The 16,252-nt window shown below is 41.4% G+C and overlaps 1 protein-coding gene across 4 annotated transcripts in view; it reads right to left on the bottom strand.

The window, feature by feature from the left end:
- Positions 1-16,252, bottom strand: part of POU2F3 (POU class 2 homeobox 3) — a 67,182-nt gene that overhangs the window by 30,888 nt on the left and 20,042 nt on the right. For all 4 annotated transcript variants that reach the window (XM_033918150.1, XM_033918148.1, XM_033918147.1 and 1 more), the window contains exon 3: positions 9,414-9,448. In XM_033918150.1, the coding sequence (XP_033774041.1) occupies positions 9,414-9,448 (35 nt within the window). The remainder of the gene's footprint in view (positions 1-9,413; positions 9,449-16,252) is intronic.

The following is a 16,252-nucleotide window of genomic DNA, read 5'->3' as shown; positions in this document are numbered from 1 at the left end:
TTCACCTTAACACCTGTGTGTTTACTGCATTTTCCTCCACTCCACACACTCCAAGCCTCGCCTTACCGCTCAGCCGAGGCCGGTGTGCTCCAGGCAAGGCCCTAGCCAGGGCCATGCCCAGTCATAATATATATACATACACATATAGTCCTGTATATATATTTATATAGAGATAAGAAGTGTGCATGGGGATGGCTTTTTCTTAAACCTTTGATACTGTCCTATATACATATATAAACTGAGCAGTGTAGAGGTGGGCCCTAATTAGAAACTGGATGAGTGCAGACTCCAGAAGGTGGTGGACAAATGGAATTTATATGCAGAGGAGAGTGCCTTCGGGATCAGTGATTAGAATTATTCTGGTCAATATTTTCATGAGTGATATTGCAGAATAGTTAGTTATGTCATCCAAAGGATACAGACAGAGCAGAAGTGGTTTTGGGCAGGGCTAATACAGCACAAACTCTACACTGAAAGCCATATGAGATGAGAACCAATAGCCTAAAAATGCAGGGCTTCAAAAATTCACCCTCCTTAGATAAGTAGATTTTCTTCTGGCAAAATGGCCTCCAATTAGAGGCCGACCAAGTCTCCCACCACCACCAGATCAAGTCCACAGTCTTCCTCCCTGGAGAAAGCAGGTCTTGCTGGGCTGCCACCACCACTACCCACCCCCCTGCTCCACAGAGATCGGGCCTCAACAAGCCAGCCACCTGCCCTGCCTCCACCCCTGGAAAAGAGCAGGTTCCACTGAGATGGCCCCCTCAACCACTGAAGGCCCTCCCTTGGCCTATCTTTAACTGTCCTTGTGGCCGCTACACGGTAGGAACCATCCCTAATGCCTCTGCTAGTTTCTCAATAAAAATGCCTGCTGAGAGTTCCCGCGACAGCATTCCCAAGACATGCGCTTAACTTGGTCGGTTAGGAAATGACTGGTTAGCGGTGATATTCAGAGTTACTGAATACTGGTTAAACTCTTTTCAATATCAACCCATTAGTTGTTTTTTTGGTTTTTTTTTTAAAAAAGGGCATAGAGGAGGTTAACTTGGACGAAGCAAAAGTTACAACCCTAAAGTCAGAGGGAGGGGGGGGGGGAGAGAGAGGGATAAACTGCAGGTAGCAGCAGGTACAATCCTGGTCACCTTTCTGGGCAGACTGGATGGACCATGGAGGTGTTTATCTGCCATCATTTACAAAAATTATTATATGTTGTATTTATAAATTGCAGAATAAAGAAACATCCTTTTGTCTCCTGGCCCTGCATCAGATGCTACAAGTACCTTGCTTTATCCTTAGGCTAAACATGCAAATGTATGCCTCCTACTTCAGAATTCACAGAATAAACCTCCAGTTCACCCCTACCTTACTCATTCTAGTACTCCTCTCATCTATTCCATCTCACATCATCTTTTGCTTGTCTAAATTTTTCAAATACACTTCTCCCTCTGTATTTGCGGGGGTTAGGTGCAGAGCCGGCCCACGAATAGGGAAAAATCGTGAATAAGTATTTGGGCCGGCTCTGACCCATCCCTGCCTCCCTCTTGCATCCCCAGACCTTACCTGGTGTTCTAGCAGTGACGTGGGGCAGGAGTGATCTTCCTATGCTCCTGCCCTGTGCAGAGCCATCATCAAAATGGCTGCTCTGAGTTCCCTTTGTAGTCTCAAGACTACAACGGGAACTCAGGGCAGCCATTTTGATGATGGCTCTGCATGGGACAGGAGCGTAGAAACATTGCTCCTGCCCCGCGTCACCGCTAGACCACCAGGTAAGGTCCGGGGAGGTTCGGGCAGCCTGCAAATAGATAAAAATTAGAAGAAATTTAGAAGTAACCCCCCACCCCACCCCGAATAATCAAATTTGCGAATAGGAAAACCATGAATAGTGAGGGAGAGCTGTACCTGAATGTTTCCAGGTGCCTCTGAGATTTTTCTCATGAAAACCTAGAGGGGTTTAACCCATGCCCTAGTAAGAGATTTAAAAAAAAAAAAAAATACAAGTGACACTTCCGTCAGGACCTGGCACCTGTTTAAATTTCTGAAGCTGATTTTCAGTGTGGTTTAAGCATGCCAGAAAGGCTACTGCTCACTTAAACCATGCTGAGAGATCAGACATGAATGATACGATCTCCCATAGGCCTTTGCTGACATTGGTTAGGCCAACCGAAAATGCTGAGGCTGAAATTGGCAAGCTGCTAGTGTCCAGCTGAATATCGACTCTGACCACTTCAGTACTGTCCGCGGAGTCAAGATGGTCCTGGAAGTCATATAGGCACCAGCAGTACCCAATTGGGCAAGCTGCAATGCATAAAAGGCAGTCATAACCTTGCCCGATTAGGTATGCTGGTACGACCCTGAATACTAACCTTACATAAGTTCGTTTATTAAACGTGATATACCGCCTTACTTGCAGTGCAATTCAAGGTGGTGTACAATAATATATATATATATATATATATATATATATATATATATATATATATATATAAATAAGGTCAAGTTTCAAGTTTTATTACCATTTGATGAATCGCTTATACAAATTTCTAAGCGATGAACAATTTAAAAAGCCACCAGTTTGTGGTCTCACATACAATTGGATATAAAAAAACCAACATACAAATTAAATAAATCAACTAACATTTTTGCAGTCAGATTAAAGACAGACATGATTGAAGGGGGAAAGGGGGGAAAAGTTACAAATTCATTTTATATTGGAAATTACAAAAAAAAGGAAAAAGACGAAAGGGAGGGAAGGGGGTTAATATCTATAACAAAATATGAAGGGTCCAAAATAAAGCCTATTAAACATCAAAAGCGTCTTGAAACAAAAAAGTTTTCAATAATTTTTTAAAAGAGGTAAGATCTTTTTCATTTCTAATATAATGTGGCAGTGAATTCCACAATTTGGGAGCCATAACAGAAAACATATCACTTCTTCCTGTGCCAATGATTTTCAAAGAGGGAACTGTTAGTAAATTTAAAGAAGATGATCGAAGAGAACGCGGGGAATTGTATGGTATAATCATTCTTGTCATAAATTGTGGTTCATTAAAGATTAGTACTTTGAATACTAAAAATAGTATCTTAAAGTTAATACGGTGGGAGATAGGAAGCCAGTGTGATTTAATCATTAGTGGTGTAACATGATCATATTTTTTCGCTTTATGAATAAGTTTTATTGCCGTATTTTGAATTATCTGAAGCCGTCTTTTTTCTTTATGTGTTATATTGATTAGAAGAGAGTTACAATAATCGATTTTAGATATGATCATAGAATAGATTAATATATTAACAGATTTAGGATCTAGAAATATATATATATAAAAAGGAAGGCCATTAAAATAGGATAGTACACTACTTTCGTATCACTACAAAGATGTGTTCTCTACTAGATATAAAGTTAACAGAAAGCACATTCAGAGAGATAAGTTTTCAAAAGAGTTTGAAAGCGAGAATATGATGATTCCAGTCGTAAATTAGATGGTAAAGAGTCCCATAAGGCTGGAGCTATTGCAAAGAATGCTGAATTTCTAATTCTCTCCCATTTTGTTTTTGAGGGTTGTGGGATTACTAATCTATTGCCCCGTAAAGATCAAAGAACCCTTGACGGGGGAATATGGAATAATTAACGATGCCAGATAATCAGGAATACTTGTATGTACGGTTTTATACGTCAAAGTTAATACAGTGGTGCCTCGCATAACGAACGCCTCGCACAGCGAACGCTGCGCACAACGAACTTCATGTCTTGCTTCCTACAACGAACTTCGTTTCACACAACGAAGTCGCCCGAGCTGCATCCTTCCGCGCAGGCACCGCGCTTAACTGCCCTCTCTCCGCCTGGCTCCCTGTGCAGTGGCGGACCGTCGGCTCGCAGGGGCCCGGCGCCTACTGCTGATGCGTTGGGGGGGGCGGAGCTACTCTCGCCGCTTCCCCGATGCTAGAAAAAAAAAAAAAATGAACAGTTAAGTCCCAGTTTTTGCCGCTGAGACTCTGCCCTCTCTCACTGTAAAATTATTGTTTATACAGTATATCATGGCTTCTAAAAAAAGCAGGAAGGTGATTTCTGTTGAAATGAAACGGGAAATAATTAGAAGGAGTGAATGTGGGGTAAAACAGTGTGACCTCGTCAAAGAGTTTGGCCTCAGCAAAACCACCATTTTCACCATTTTGACAAATAAGTATGCAATAAAATCAGCCAAAGTAGCCAAAGGAGTATCAAAACTATTTCATGAAAAACATAGGTCTTCAATCCACGAGGAAATGGAGAGGCTATTAGCAATTTGGATTAAGGACAGGCAGGTGAAAGGTGATGTGTTGTTTTAAAAAACAATTATGTTTTTAGATGTATCTAAATAAAAATAATAACAAAAAATTTATCTTTTTTTATGTCATCTTAGCATATTTTATGCTACAGAACGAATTATTTTTTTTAACATGTATTGTTATGGGAAAACGCGTTTCACATAACGAACTTTTCGCATAACAAACTTGCTCCTGGAACCAATTAAGTTCGTTGTGTGAGGCACCACTGTATCTTGAATTGTATCTGCAAATGGACCGGTAACCAGAACTTCTAGGTATTGCTGCAAATCCAGATATTCAGTGCTGGTATCCAGACATGGCCTAGCACTGAATATTCAGGTCTATTTCAGCTGACGGTGGTCAGAACTTAAACAAATGCTCACCACTGCCAGCTGAATATAGATCCAGCTGCTTCCTGCAATGGTGCACAAGCCACCCGTTACTGAGGCGCTGGAAAAGTGTTGCTTGAATTCCTCTCCTATGTTTCTGGCTTTTTGCAGCCCAGGAGCTCTGGACGCTTCCCACTTCAGTTCCGAGCAGAGAGAAACCAGACCGGTTTTCAGAACCAAAAATCTGTCTGGCATGCTGGAACTTGTTGCTGGTGTAACTGGAAAACAGAAAACACCTTTAGTGGGTGGAAATAATCCTCCCACTGGCCCAGTTTGTTACTCTGAAAAACCTGACACAGCAGAGAAGGGGGCAAGCAAATCTTGTTGTTCAGAGGGATCAGCTACTTCACACTACATCACACTGTCGTCTACCTTATATTCTTTCCCTCTTTTTCCTTCTCCCCCTATCTGGTCAAATATTGGTTTAAGAAATCACTGCTGAGTTTCATGCCCTGCAGGACAGTTCATGTGACTTACCCGTAGCTGTTAATGTGGAAAAAAAAGATGAGGTAGGATAGAAATTCATCATAAGGAAATCCATTATATGGTTAAATAAGCACTTTAGAATTAAACAGGTTTAACTTCTGAGCAAAGGCAAAGAAAATAGTGTACAGCTAGCCTGAGAAATAGTTGGTGGGCTTGAACAGTTCCGAAATAATGCACTCTAGCTCAATAATTTTGTTATCTACAATTTCAGCTGCAAAAGTATTTCAAAAAGCAAGCAAAACCTCTATACAAAGCGTTGTTGAACGTCACTTGAAAGCACATTTAAGAACTGTCTAAAAATCCCAGAGCATTTTCTGGGCAAGCGTTCCTTTGGGCTTATCCTCATGAATTGCAAGAAATTAAAATCTTTGGTCAAAAGACGGCCTCCAACTGCAAAGCTCAGCAGATTTTTCAGACACCTTGTAGGTCTCCGCCTCTCTGGAAACAAACTGATAGCCTCATTTACTAACACAGATGAGCGTGCATTAAATAACGCAAGTCCAAGTATTCTCCTCCATCATTCATGGTTCACGCATATTAGCATGTTGATTGCATTAATGCAAGTTAGTAAATGAGGATCTATATTGGGGGTCCTTTTACTAAAACTTAGCGTGTGCTAACAGATATTAGAATGTGCTAAGGGCTGGATTCAGTAAATGGCGCCAGGAAAAATCAGCACTGAGGGCAGGATTCTCAAAACTTACCATGCCCATAACATGGTCGCTCAACTGGTTCCAGCCGGTTTATTGTGCCAGTATTTTACCGGCCGATTTTCGGAATGGCCTTTTTCAAGCTTCCTAGCAGTCTCCGACTCTGCCATGCAAATGTAGTACAACGAGGTCATTAATTTTAAAATGGTAATAAAATGGGCTCCTCAATATTTAAAGCAGCACTCCAAGCGATTCTCTATCATCGCCAGGTGATTTCCTAACCTCGTTGTGCCGACAGGTTCTGAGCTGTCATAGCCTTACTTTCCGGTCAGTGCCTGAGTACTGAAACTGAAAGGAAAGTAAGGCTTGACAGCTCAGCCTCCAACCCCCTGCAAATTAAAAAAAAAGATCCCCCCCCAAAATTGAAGGAGAGTAGGAGGGATTCCCACTCCCTCCTGCTGCCATGGTCCATGTCCCCCTGACACCCCTAGCAGGAGGGATGCCCACTCCCTCCCACTGCTGGTAATTCCTACCCCCTCATACCCCCTCTTACTGCTGGGGTTCCCCGTCACCCCCTGTACCTTTCTGATGATGGCCGGCCAGAGGAATGTCTACTCCTTCCGGCCAGCAAGCCCGTCTCTTCCAAATGGCAGGCCTTCCCCTTCTTGGTGCATCCTGGGATTGCGCCAGGGAGGTGCTGATTGGCCAAGGTACTTAAGGTCCCTACTATGGGGCCTTCTGAGCAATCGCTAGGCACAGTTCCTCCTGCTCTTTACCGGTGATTCTCCGCACAAATAGTTTGCATATAATTTACATGCTATTATGCTGAGAATCGCCCGTAAAATAAGTCAATCCCACTAAGGGCACTATATCGACTTACTGGATTTTACTGGCGAGTTTTGAGAATCTTCCTCTCAGTGTTTTTCTATAAAAGGCACTCTGGGATGAGCAGCATTTATAGAATAGTGTCTAGTGGGGATTTTTGTGCCCAACTTTGGGCATGAGGAAATCCTAACACACATCTTGGACGCACATCCCCAAAATTCTATAGCACTGCGAATAATTAATTGGAAAACCCCTAACCTATCCATGGCTCTCTCATGGCCAAGCCCCCTTCTGGGTTGTTCGTGAGAAGATCTGGGTGCAGATTGTCATAGAATTGCTCAACGCCAGATCTGCGCGTAAATCCAAATTACTGCCAATTGACCTCAATAATTGATTAGCAGCCAATTATTGATTGTTAATGGCTCATTAACTAATTCATTTGCACACATATCTCAGGATCGTACCCAAATTTGGGCATCATTTATAGAATCTGGGGGGTAAATGATGCATGTCCTATTTTATAAGTATGCACCGTGAAGCACTTAGGGGGCAATTCTACTTATGTTGCCTACAAATTTGGAGCTGAAAAAAATCTGTGCTTAGCACTATTCTGCAAACCACATCTGGAGTTAGGCACAGTTTATAGAATATGTGTAGCGCCCATCCCTATGACTAAAATTGTGGCGCAGACATTTACACCAATGAAAACCTGGCATAAATGCCAGCACTTAAAAATTGTGCATGGCTAGGGCAAACTCTACAATAGGGTGCCTAACCCTGCCCTGGCCGTGCATCCGCGCAGTAGTATATACCACTTTATAGAATATGTTTAGAAAGTCGTGTGCGTCAATTCCGCTTAGTGCCAATTAATGTCAATTATTGCTTGCTAATTGGCAATTATTGGTATGGATTGGCTTGCTAAGTTGCACACACAAATTGAGAAGACGCACAGATTTGCGCACGCAACTCTAGTCACGGTGAATAGAATCTAGGGGTTGGTGCCTACTGAGAGAGGAGGCTGAGAGAGGACATGATCGAAACATTCAAGATAATGAAGGGAATAGACTTAGTAGATTAAGGCAGGTTGTTCACCCTCTCCAAGGTAGAGCTAATGAGAGGGCACTCTCTAAAGTTAAAAGGGGATAAATTCCGTACAAACGTAAGGAAGTTCTTCTTCACCCAGAGAGTGGTAGAAAACTGGAATGCTCTTCTGGAGGCTGTTATAGGGGAAAACACCCTTCAGGGATTCAAGACAAGGTTGGATAAGTTCCTACTGGAACAGAACATAAAAAGGTACTGAAGAGAATAGACTTAGTAGATAAAGACAGGTTGTTCACCCTCTCCAAGGTAGAGCTAATGAGAGGGCACTCTCTAAAGTTAAAAGGGGATAAATTCCGTACAAACGTAAGGAAGTTCTTCTTCACCCAGAGAGTGGTAGAAAACTGGAATGCTCTTCTGGAGGCTGTTATAGGGGAAAACACCCTTCAGGGATTCAAGACAAGGTTGGATAAGTTCCTACTGGAACAGAACATAAAAAGGTACTGAAGAGAATAGACTTAGTAGATAAAGACAGGTTGTTCACCCTCTCCAAGGTAGAGCTAATGAGAGGGCACTCTCTAAAGTCAAAAGGGGATAAATTCCGTACAAACGTAAGGAAGTTCTTCTTCACCCAGAGAGTGGTAGAGAGCTGGAACGCTCTTCCGGAGGCTGTTATAGGGGAAAACACCCTCCAGGGATTCAAGACAAAGTTAGACAAGTTCCTGCTGATCCAGAACGTGCGCAGGTAAAGCTAGTCTCAGTTAGGGCACTAGTCTTTGACCTAAGGGCCGCCGTGTGAGCAGACTGCTACGCACGATGGACCACTGGTCTGACCTTACAGTGGCAATTCTTATGTTCTTATGATGACTCCTCTCTCCCCTTCTCTGCTCAGATCCAACAAACTGCCAAATCCTGTCGCTTCCTCCTCTATAATATTACCAAAGTCCGTCTCTCTGAACACACTACCAAAACCCTTTTTCACGCTCTCGTCACCTCACGCTTAGACTACTGCAGCGCACTTCTCTCGGGCCTCCCGCGAACCCATCGCGCACCTCTTCAATCCGTTCAAAATCCTGCTGCACGACTCATATTCCACGAGAGCCGCTATTCTCACATTACCCCTCTCCTCAAGTCACTTCATTGGTTCCCCGTCCATTTCCAAATACAGTTTAAACTCCTCATGCTGACTTACAAGTACATTCGCTATGAAGCCCCCCCCCCCCCAATATCTCTCTTCACTTATCTCCACCCCTATGCCACTCCCCATGATCTCCATTAATCGGGCAAGCCCCTCTTATCTGTACCCTTCTCTTCCACTGCCAAGTCCAGACTCCGTCCCTTCTTTCTTGCGGCGCTGTATGCCTGGAACAGGCTGCCTGAATCAATACGTCATGCTCCATCCCTAGCAGTATTCAAATCCAAGCTAAAAGCCCACTTTTTTGAAACTGCTTTCCACTCTTAACTCCCACTCACTGCTGTCAGATACCTAGACCCACTGTATTATTTCCTCTACCACAATCTCCCCAACCCTGTCTAAATTAGATTATTAGCTCTTCTGAGCAGGGGCTGTCTATTGTATGTTAAAATGTACGCTATAGAAATAATAAATAGTTATAGTAGTTTGTTAGCTGTGGATTTTCTGCTCTCCTAAGACCACTTTACAGACATACCACAGTGCATTGTGAGCAGTCCAGTGATTCCTGTCCATCCCATTCGGCCTTACCTGTCTGCTGAACTCCAAACCATTTCTTTCATTGCCTAGGAAAAAAACAACAACAACAAATTATTATTCACACTATTACACGCCCTAGCCCATGGCAGCTCAAGATAAGTTACGAGTTGTGTAACAAAATTTACACCTCCATAGTGAGGATCAAATTCATTTCAGTTTAGCAGCCAGATAGGCAAGGAAAGGAGAGATGCTTTTGGGCCAAGTTACAGGACTGATGGGATATACTGGGATTTGTGGTACATGGAACACTATTTCCAGATTATTTTGGATGCTTGGGGGGGGGGGGGGGGGGTGCCAGCTCATCCCTCACCTCAGACAGCAGTTTTCCTTGAGCTGCCCCTCAATCTATCTATGGTACCTGTGCCAATGTAGGGTTAAGTAACTTGCCCTGGGTTCACAAGGAGCGGCACTGGGAGCAAACCTACAACCTCATGGTACTGAGTTAGCAGTTTTAACCACTAGGCCACAACTCCACTTCACTCTTTTTATGTTCCTGTGCCATGTCATAACAAATGTTTCTATCCCCCCCTTACTCTTCTCTTCTATATATATACGTTCTGTAAACCTTTTTTTTTCCTTCTCTTCCTATATTTTAAGTTCTTGTAAACCGTGCCAAACTCCACATCCGTGGAGATGATGCGGTATATAAACTTAAGGTTTAGCTTAGTTTAGTTTATATGGTTAAGTTAAAAGATTAAGTTACGTTAAAACACTAGAAAAATGGTTATGAGTTTGGTAACTATAGTCCACTCCCCAAAACTAAAACAAATACATGACACAGAGGTCCAGTGGTTAAATATAATTTGGCAGGGCAGAGACCTACAGTATGAACTCATTGGCTCTGACATTGAGACCAAAAGAGGCAATCTGGCTACCTCTCATGGTCAGCAGCGATCCCAGGAATTCAGTGCTGAGGCTTTATCTGGACCTATCTTTCCCTAATCTATTGGCAAGACTGAGCAAACTGGGAAATGACTTTAAGTTAAGTGATGCACTTTTAAACCTTTTTCTACATATAAGCTATTTAAGCTATATTAAGCTATATTGATGTTATAAAATATAAATAAATTATAATAAAGAGACAAAATAAGAAAATAGAAAAAATTTCTAAAAATATATATATTGAGTACTTTCCATTTATTGGGAATGATGAAGAATTCCAACACCGCTGACTCGTTTTGAGGAAGTGGAATCAGAATTCCCATTGGATTGTACAAGGTGTTCTGAGCATAACTATTATTGAGGTTATTTATTTATAAACTAAGCATTCCTTTTGAACATTGTTTTGTTATGGTTACAATACTCTGTTTTGTGTATCTCTGTGTGAATTGATCCTACTGTATGCTGAAGTAATGTTTAATTTTGATTATACACGTTCTCTGGATTCTATAAAGGCACGGATCCCAAACCTGGCACCCAAAATAATTAATTAATTGGCTCCAATGACTTAATTCTTGGAGTTAACAAACACTGAATTGGCACTAATTATGATTTATGTCTAGCAGCGTACGTCAAACAGTGCTTATAGAATAGCAAAAGCGTGGAACTCACTTCCCACTGAAATTTGCACAACCACAGTAAATATACTGTTCTGCAAAAATCTAAAACCATGGTGGGTTTTTTTTTTTTTTTTTTCTTTTTTAAGAAATCCCTACCAGGAATTCAAAGAGACTCAGACTAATAATACAAGTCACCCATAATGAAGACAATATTAATGGTTTTAATGGTCAGCTGATATCTTTTGATGCATTACCTCAGACTGTATGCACAATTTGATAACTTTGGGATTGTTTTATTAAGGTTCGCTAACTGATTTAGCGTGCGCTAAATGCTAAGGCATCCATTATATCCTAGGGCATCTTAGCATTTAGCGTACGCTAATCTTTAGCACGCACTAAATCAGTTAGGGCACCTTAATAAAAGGACTCCTTTATGTATCCGCTATAATAAAACCCTTAGCGTGCATGCGCATTTCAAACTCTGTGGGGCTGTGATCCGTGGCGCCGTGCCTGCGCATGCCGAGCACTGGCAGTTGGCCGCTGGGGTTGATGTGCTATGGGCTGTAGGGGGTATGCATGCAGAGGGGGAGGGGAGAGGGGGTTTCTGCTCTTCCAGGTCTGGCTGCCGCGTTATAGCGGTTGTGGTGTCCCCCTTCTTACTCACACCGACATGGAAGATGAGGTGACGAACGGTAAAAAAAAAAATGGTGGTTTCTCTATCGGGGCGCACAGACAGCGTGTGGGAACATGAACGCAGCTCTTCGGCATTGTGAGGGGTGCTGCTGGACAGGGGGAGCAGGGAAGAGGTGCTGGTGGACAAGGGGGAGGTAAAAGGAAGGGAGAAGGGCTACTGCTGGACAGGGGGAGCAGGAAAGGGTGCTGATGGATAGGGGGTGGTAAAAGGAAAGGAGAAGGGCTACTGCTGGACAGGGGGAGCGGGGAAGGGGTGCTGCTGGACAGGGGGGAGAGACAGAAATAAAGAAAGACAAACAGCGGGCCAGGGAAAAAACAGAAAGACAGACAGACATACAGAAAGATAGAAAGAATGAAATGCCAAGTCTACACATCTATTCTAGCACCCGTTATTGTAACGGGCTACAAAACTAGTCAAGTATAACTCTTTATAACATGTATATATAATTCTATGTAACAATATGCTGCTGTAATAATGGGCTTCTAACTATTCTCACTCTTTGAGCCCCTCACTCACTCATTGGAAGTGTGACACTACTACCATTAATAATTTCTATAGTACTGCTGAAATGAAGCAACAGGCTATGGTAAGGGGCTGAACCCCAGAATGTCCTGGCGCAGGTGACCAGGGGGTGTTGTTACAGGGCCAGGTGCCTGTGTGCTTTCATAAGCGGCCTTTGTGCATCCACCAGCCCTTTTATTACTCCCCTCTTCAGCATGAAAACAATAATGACTCGGATTTGAATTTCAAACAACCTCCAGTCCCCTGCTCCTCCACAAACACTGACTGGGATCCTGAAATATGTAAATTTTTTACTGTCTTGTAAGGATAGAGTATGAAAATGAGCAGCCTATGCAAATCATTAGGCTGCGTTGCCATAGCAACCAGTGATCTCCATTCCTCTTCTGTTTTTAAGTTTGTTTTCTAACTGGGCCTTTGAGTTCCAGGTGGATGATGGAATCTGTACGGGGCGGGGGAGGCAGATGAAGCAAAGTGAAAAAAGTATGAGTGGAACAGGTCAAAATTCATTTGTCTATGTCACATTTTCAATACAACACTTCCCAAGTCCTGAGAATATACTTAGGGTTGTGGGGGATATAGTTAAAAACAGTAATATGTGATTTTATAAAGCATTCAGTTTGAATATTGTTTTATTATGGTTACAATACTCTGTTTTGTGTATCTCTGTGTGAATTGATCCTACTGTATGCTAAAGTAATGTTTGATTTGGATTATACACGTTCTATGGATTCTATAAAGGCACGGATCCCAACTTGGCACCCAAAATAATTAATTAATGGGCTCCAATGACTTAATTAATTAATGGGCTCCAATGACTTAATTTAACCAGATCTGTATATAGGTCACAATCTCTCCTATTCACTTTTAGACCTAGTTTTATTTAAAATATTTTAAAATTACCCTCCTGATGTTGTTTCTCCTTAAATGTTTTTCTATTTTCTTAAATAATTGTAGTTCACCCCCTCTTTCCTTATGTATCACTATTTATTATGTATATCAACTGTATGTATATTGGTAAAAATTGTTTTATCTTGTCCCCCAAAATTATTATTGTTATACGCATTGAAAATATTTGATATTGCGTTTACATCAAAATTTTAATAAACTTGAAACTTAAACTTGAAACTTAATTATTGGAGTTAAAAAACACTGTATTGGCACTAATTATGATTTATGTCTAGTAGCGTACATCTAACAGCACTTATAGAATAGCAAAAGTGTGGAACTCACTTCCCATCGAAATTTGCACAACCACAGTATATATACTGTTCCGCAGAAATCTACAACCATGTTTGTTTGTTTTGGGTATTTTTTTTGTGTTTTTTTTTTAAGAAATCCCTACCAGGGATTCAAAGAGACACAGACTAATAATACAAGACAATATTAATGGTTTTAATGGTCAGCTGATATCATTTGATGCATTACTTCAGACCAGTGGTCTCAAACTCAAACCTTTGCAGGGCCACATTTTGTATTTGTAGGTACTTGGAGGGCCTCAGAAAAAGTAGTTAATGTCTTATTAAAGAAATGACAATTTTGTATGCGGTAAAACTCTTTATAGTTTCTAAATCTTTCCTTTTGGCTAAGTCTTAATAATAATACTGTATTGTCATTTATAGCTAAAGAGACATATAATCAAGAAACTGTTTTATTTTACTTTTGTGATTATGATAAACATACCGAGGGCCTCAAAATAGTACCTGGCGGGCTGCGAGTTTGAGACCACTGAGTTAACAGTTAATCTGCTGGCTGGGTTGGAGGGCAGAGGGGAGAACATGACAATCAAGCCATTGTGACATCACTGATGAGGTTTGCTCTTATTGGTGGAATGAGGCATTATGACATCACAATCTCGGCTCTGCTTCCCAAAGACAAACAGGATGTCAAGGATACAGTTAAGGCAGTGGTCTCCAACTCAAACCCTTTGCAAGGCCACATTTTGGATTTGTAGGTACTTGGAGGGCCTCAGGAAAAAAAAAAATAGTTAATGTCTTATTAAAGAAATGACAATTATGAGGTAAAACTCTTTATAGTTTCTAAATCTTTCCTTTTGGCTAAGTCTTAATAATAATATTGTCATTTATAGCTAAAGAGACATATAATCAAGAAACTGTTTTATTTTACTTTTGTGATTATGATAAGCATACTGAGGGCCTCAAAATAGTACCTGGCGGGCCGCATATGGCCCCCGGGCCGCGGGTTTGATACCACTGTCTCAGACTGTATGTACAATTTGATAACTTTGGGGTTATTTTATTAAGGTGTGCTAACTGATTTAGTGCACGCTAGAGATTAGCGTGTGCTAAATGCTAAGGCATCCACTATATCCTATGGGCATCGTAGCATTTAGTGCAACTTAATAAAAGGACTCCTTTATGCATTACTCTTTGTAATATGTTTAACTCTATATAGAATTCTATGTAACAATATGCTGCTATGTAGCAATGTTTCTCGTGACCCGCCTATTTATTTATTTAATTAATTCACTTTCCATCCCTTCTCCCCAAAGAGCTCAGAACAGGTTGACATACATAATATACAGCTAACACATTGCATTTTGCAACAGTTACAGTGCAAGGTTTTTCAATAGAAGTGTTTATCCTAACATGAAACATACTAGGGATCTAATACCAATATACATAATATGCAGTTTACACAGGATACATTTGACATAATTATAGTGCAAGATTTATCAATATAGGGTTTTTTTCATAATGTGACACGTAATCTATTGGCCTTAGGCAGGGGGTTAGGTGAAGAGGTATGTTTTTATTGCTTTTCTAAAGCTGAGGAGTCCTTTAAGGGATATGATCTGTGGGGGGCACTTATTCTATATAAGAATATACAGCATGTGCCTATTTTCTTTTACAGAATATCATCATAAAATGGTTTACAGCAGGGATCTCAAAGCCCCTCCTTGAGGGCCGCAATCCAGTCGGGTTTTCAGGATTTCTCCAATAAATATGCATTTGAAAGCAGTGCATGCACATAGATCTCATGCATATTCATTGAGGAAATCCTGAAAACCTGACTACATTGCGGCCCTCAAGGAGGGACTTTGAGACCCCTGGTATACAGTATAGGTGCCTATAATTCAGGTGTAGAGGTCTGCACGGGAACGGGGATCCTGCGGGGGTCCCGCAGGAATACCCCCCCTAACCCACAGGACTCCCACGGGGACCCCCCTCTGGCCCACAGGACTCCCACAGGGACTCCTTTCTAGCCAACGGGACTCCCACGGGGATGGAAAGCTTTGGAAGCAGGGTTCATCCATATAATATAATGGACATGTCAGTCTTAGTAAAAGAGGGGGTTTATAAGTTAATTACCTGAACAGAAAACAAAAAAAGAGTTCCACCAAAGAGATTCCACAAGGAAAACAGCAGTGGAAACACAAAAGAAACTGTGGAATTGATGATCCTGTCAGAAGTAATTGCTGCTTTTTATGGGGACGGATGGGGATGGAGGTAATTCCTTACGGGGATGGGTGGGGACGGAAAGGATCCTGATGGGAACAGGTGGGGACGGAGAGGATCCTGGCGGGAATGGGTGGGATTTCTGTCCCCGCGCAACTCTCTATTCAGGTACTAGCACTCACATCAACCCTAAAGCTGGAACTGCTCACACCTCACCTCAGTTCCAAAGATACAGATGTAAAATATAGTATGCTATAACAGTATTTATTTATTTACAAAATACCTTGGCACTATGTTTGCCATTCTAAGTGGATCATAAACCAAAATACAAATTCAAATACAAGAAGGATAAAAATATACAAATAACAATAAACAAAAGTAAAATAAGAAACAGGCTATATAATTTTAAAATTAGTAATCTAAACTGCTACTTAATATTGGGTCAAAGTCACTACTGTTACTGTATCACATCTTTAATACTATTCAAATTATTTAAATAAAAAAGCCTGCTGGAACAATACAGCTTTCAGCTTGGTCTTAAATTATTTCATATCACTGACTGTGTGTACATCACTAGGCAACACAATCCAGATGATCAGACCAGCTATAAAAAGTTATGCATCTAAGTGTGAGTTCCAACTACACTTCACCTTTGTGTAACCTACCTGTAAGATACATGCTAAAGTCACCAGAGGTTTT

Source organism: Geotrypetes seraphini, chromosome 13 (assembly GCF_902459505.1).
Source record: "Geotrypetes seraphini chromosome 13, aGeoSer1.1, whole genome shotgun sequence".
NCBI lineage: Eukaryota > Metazoa > Chordata > Amphibia > Gymnophiona > Dermophiidae > Geotrypetes > Geotrypetes seraphini.
The sequence above is the reverse complement of the archived record's forward strand: the minus strand, read 5'-3'. Positions and strand labels throughout refer to the sequence as shown.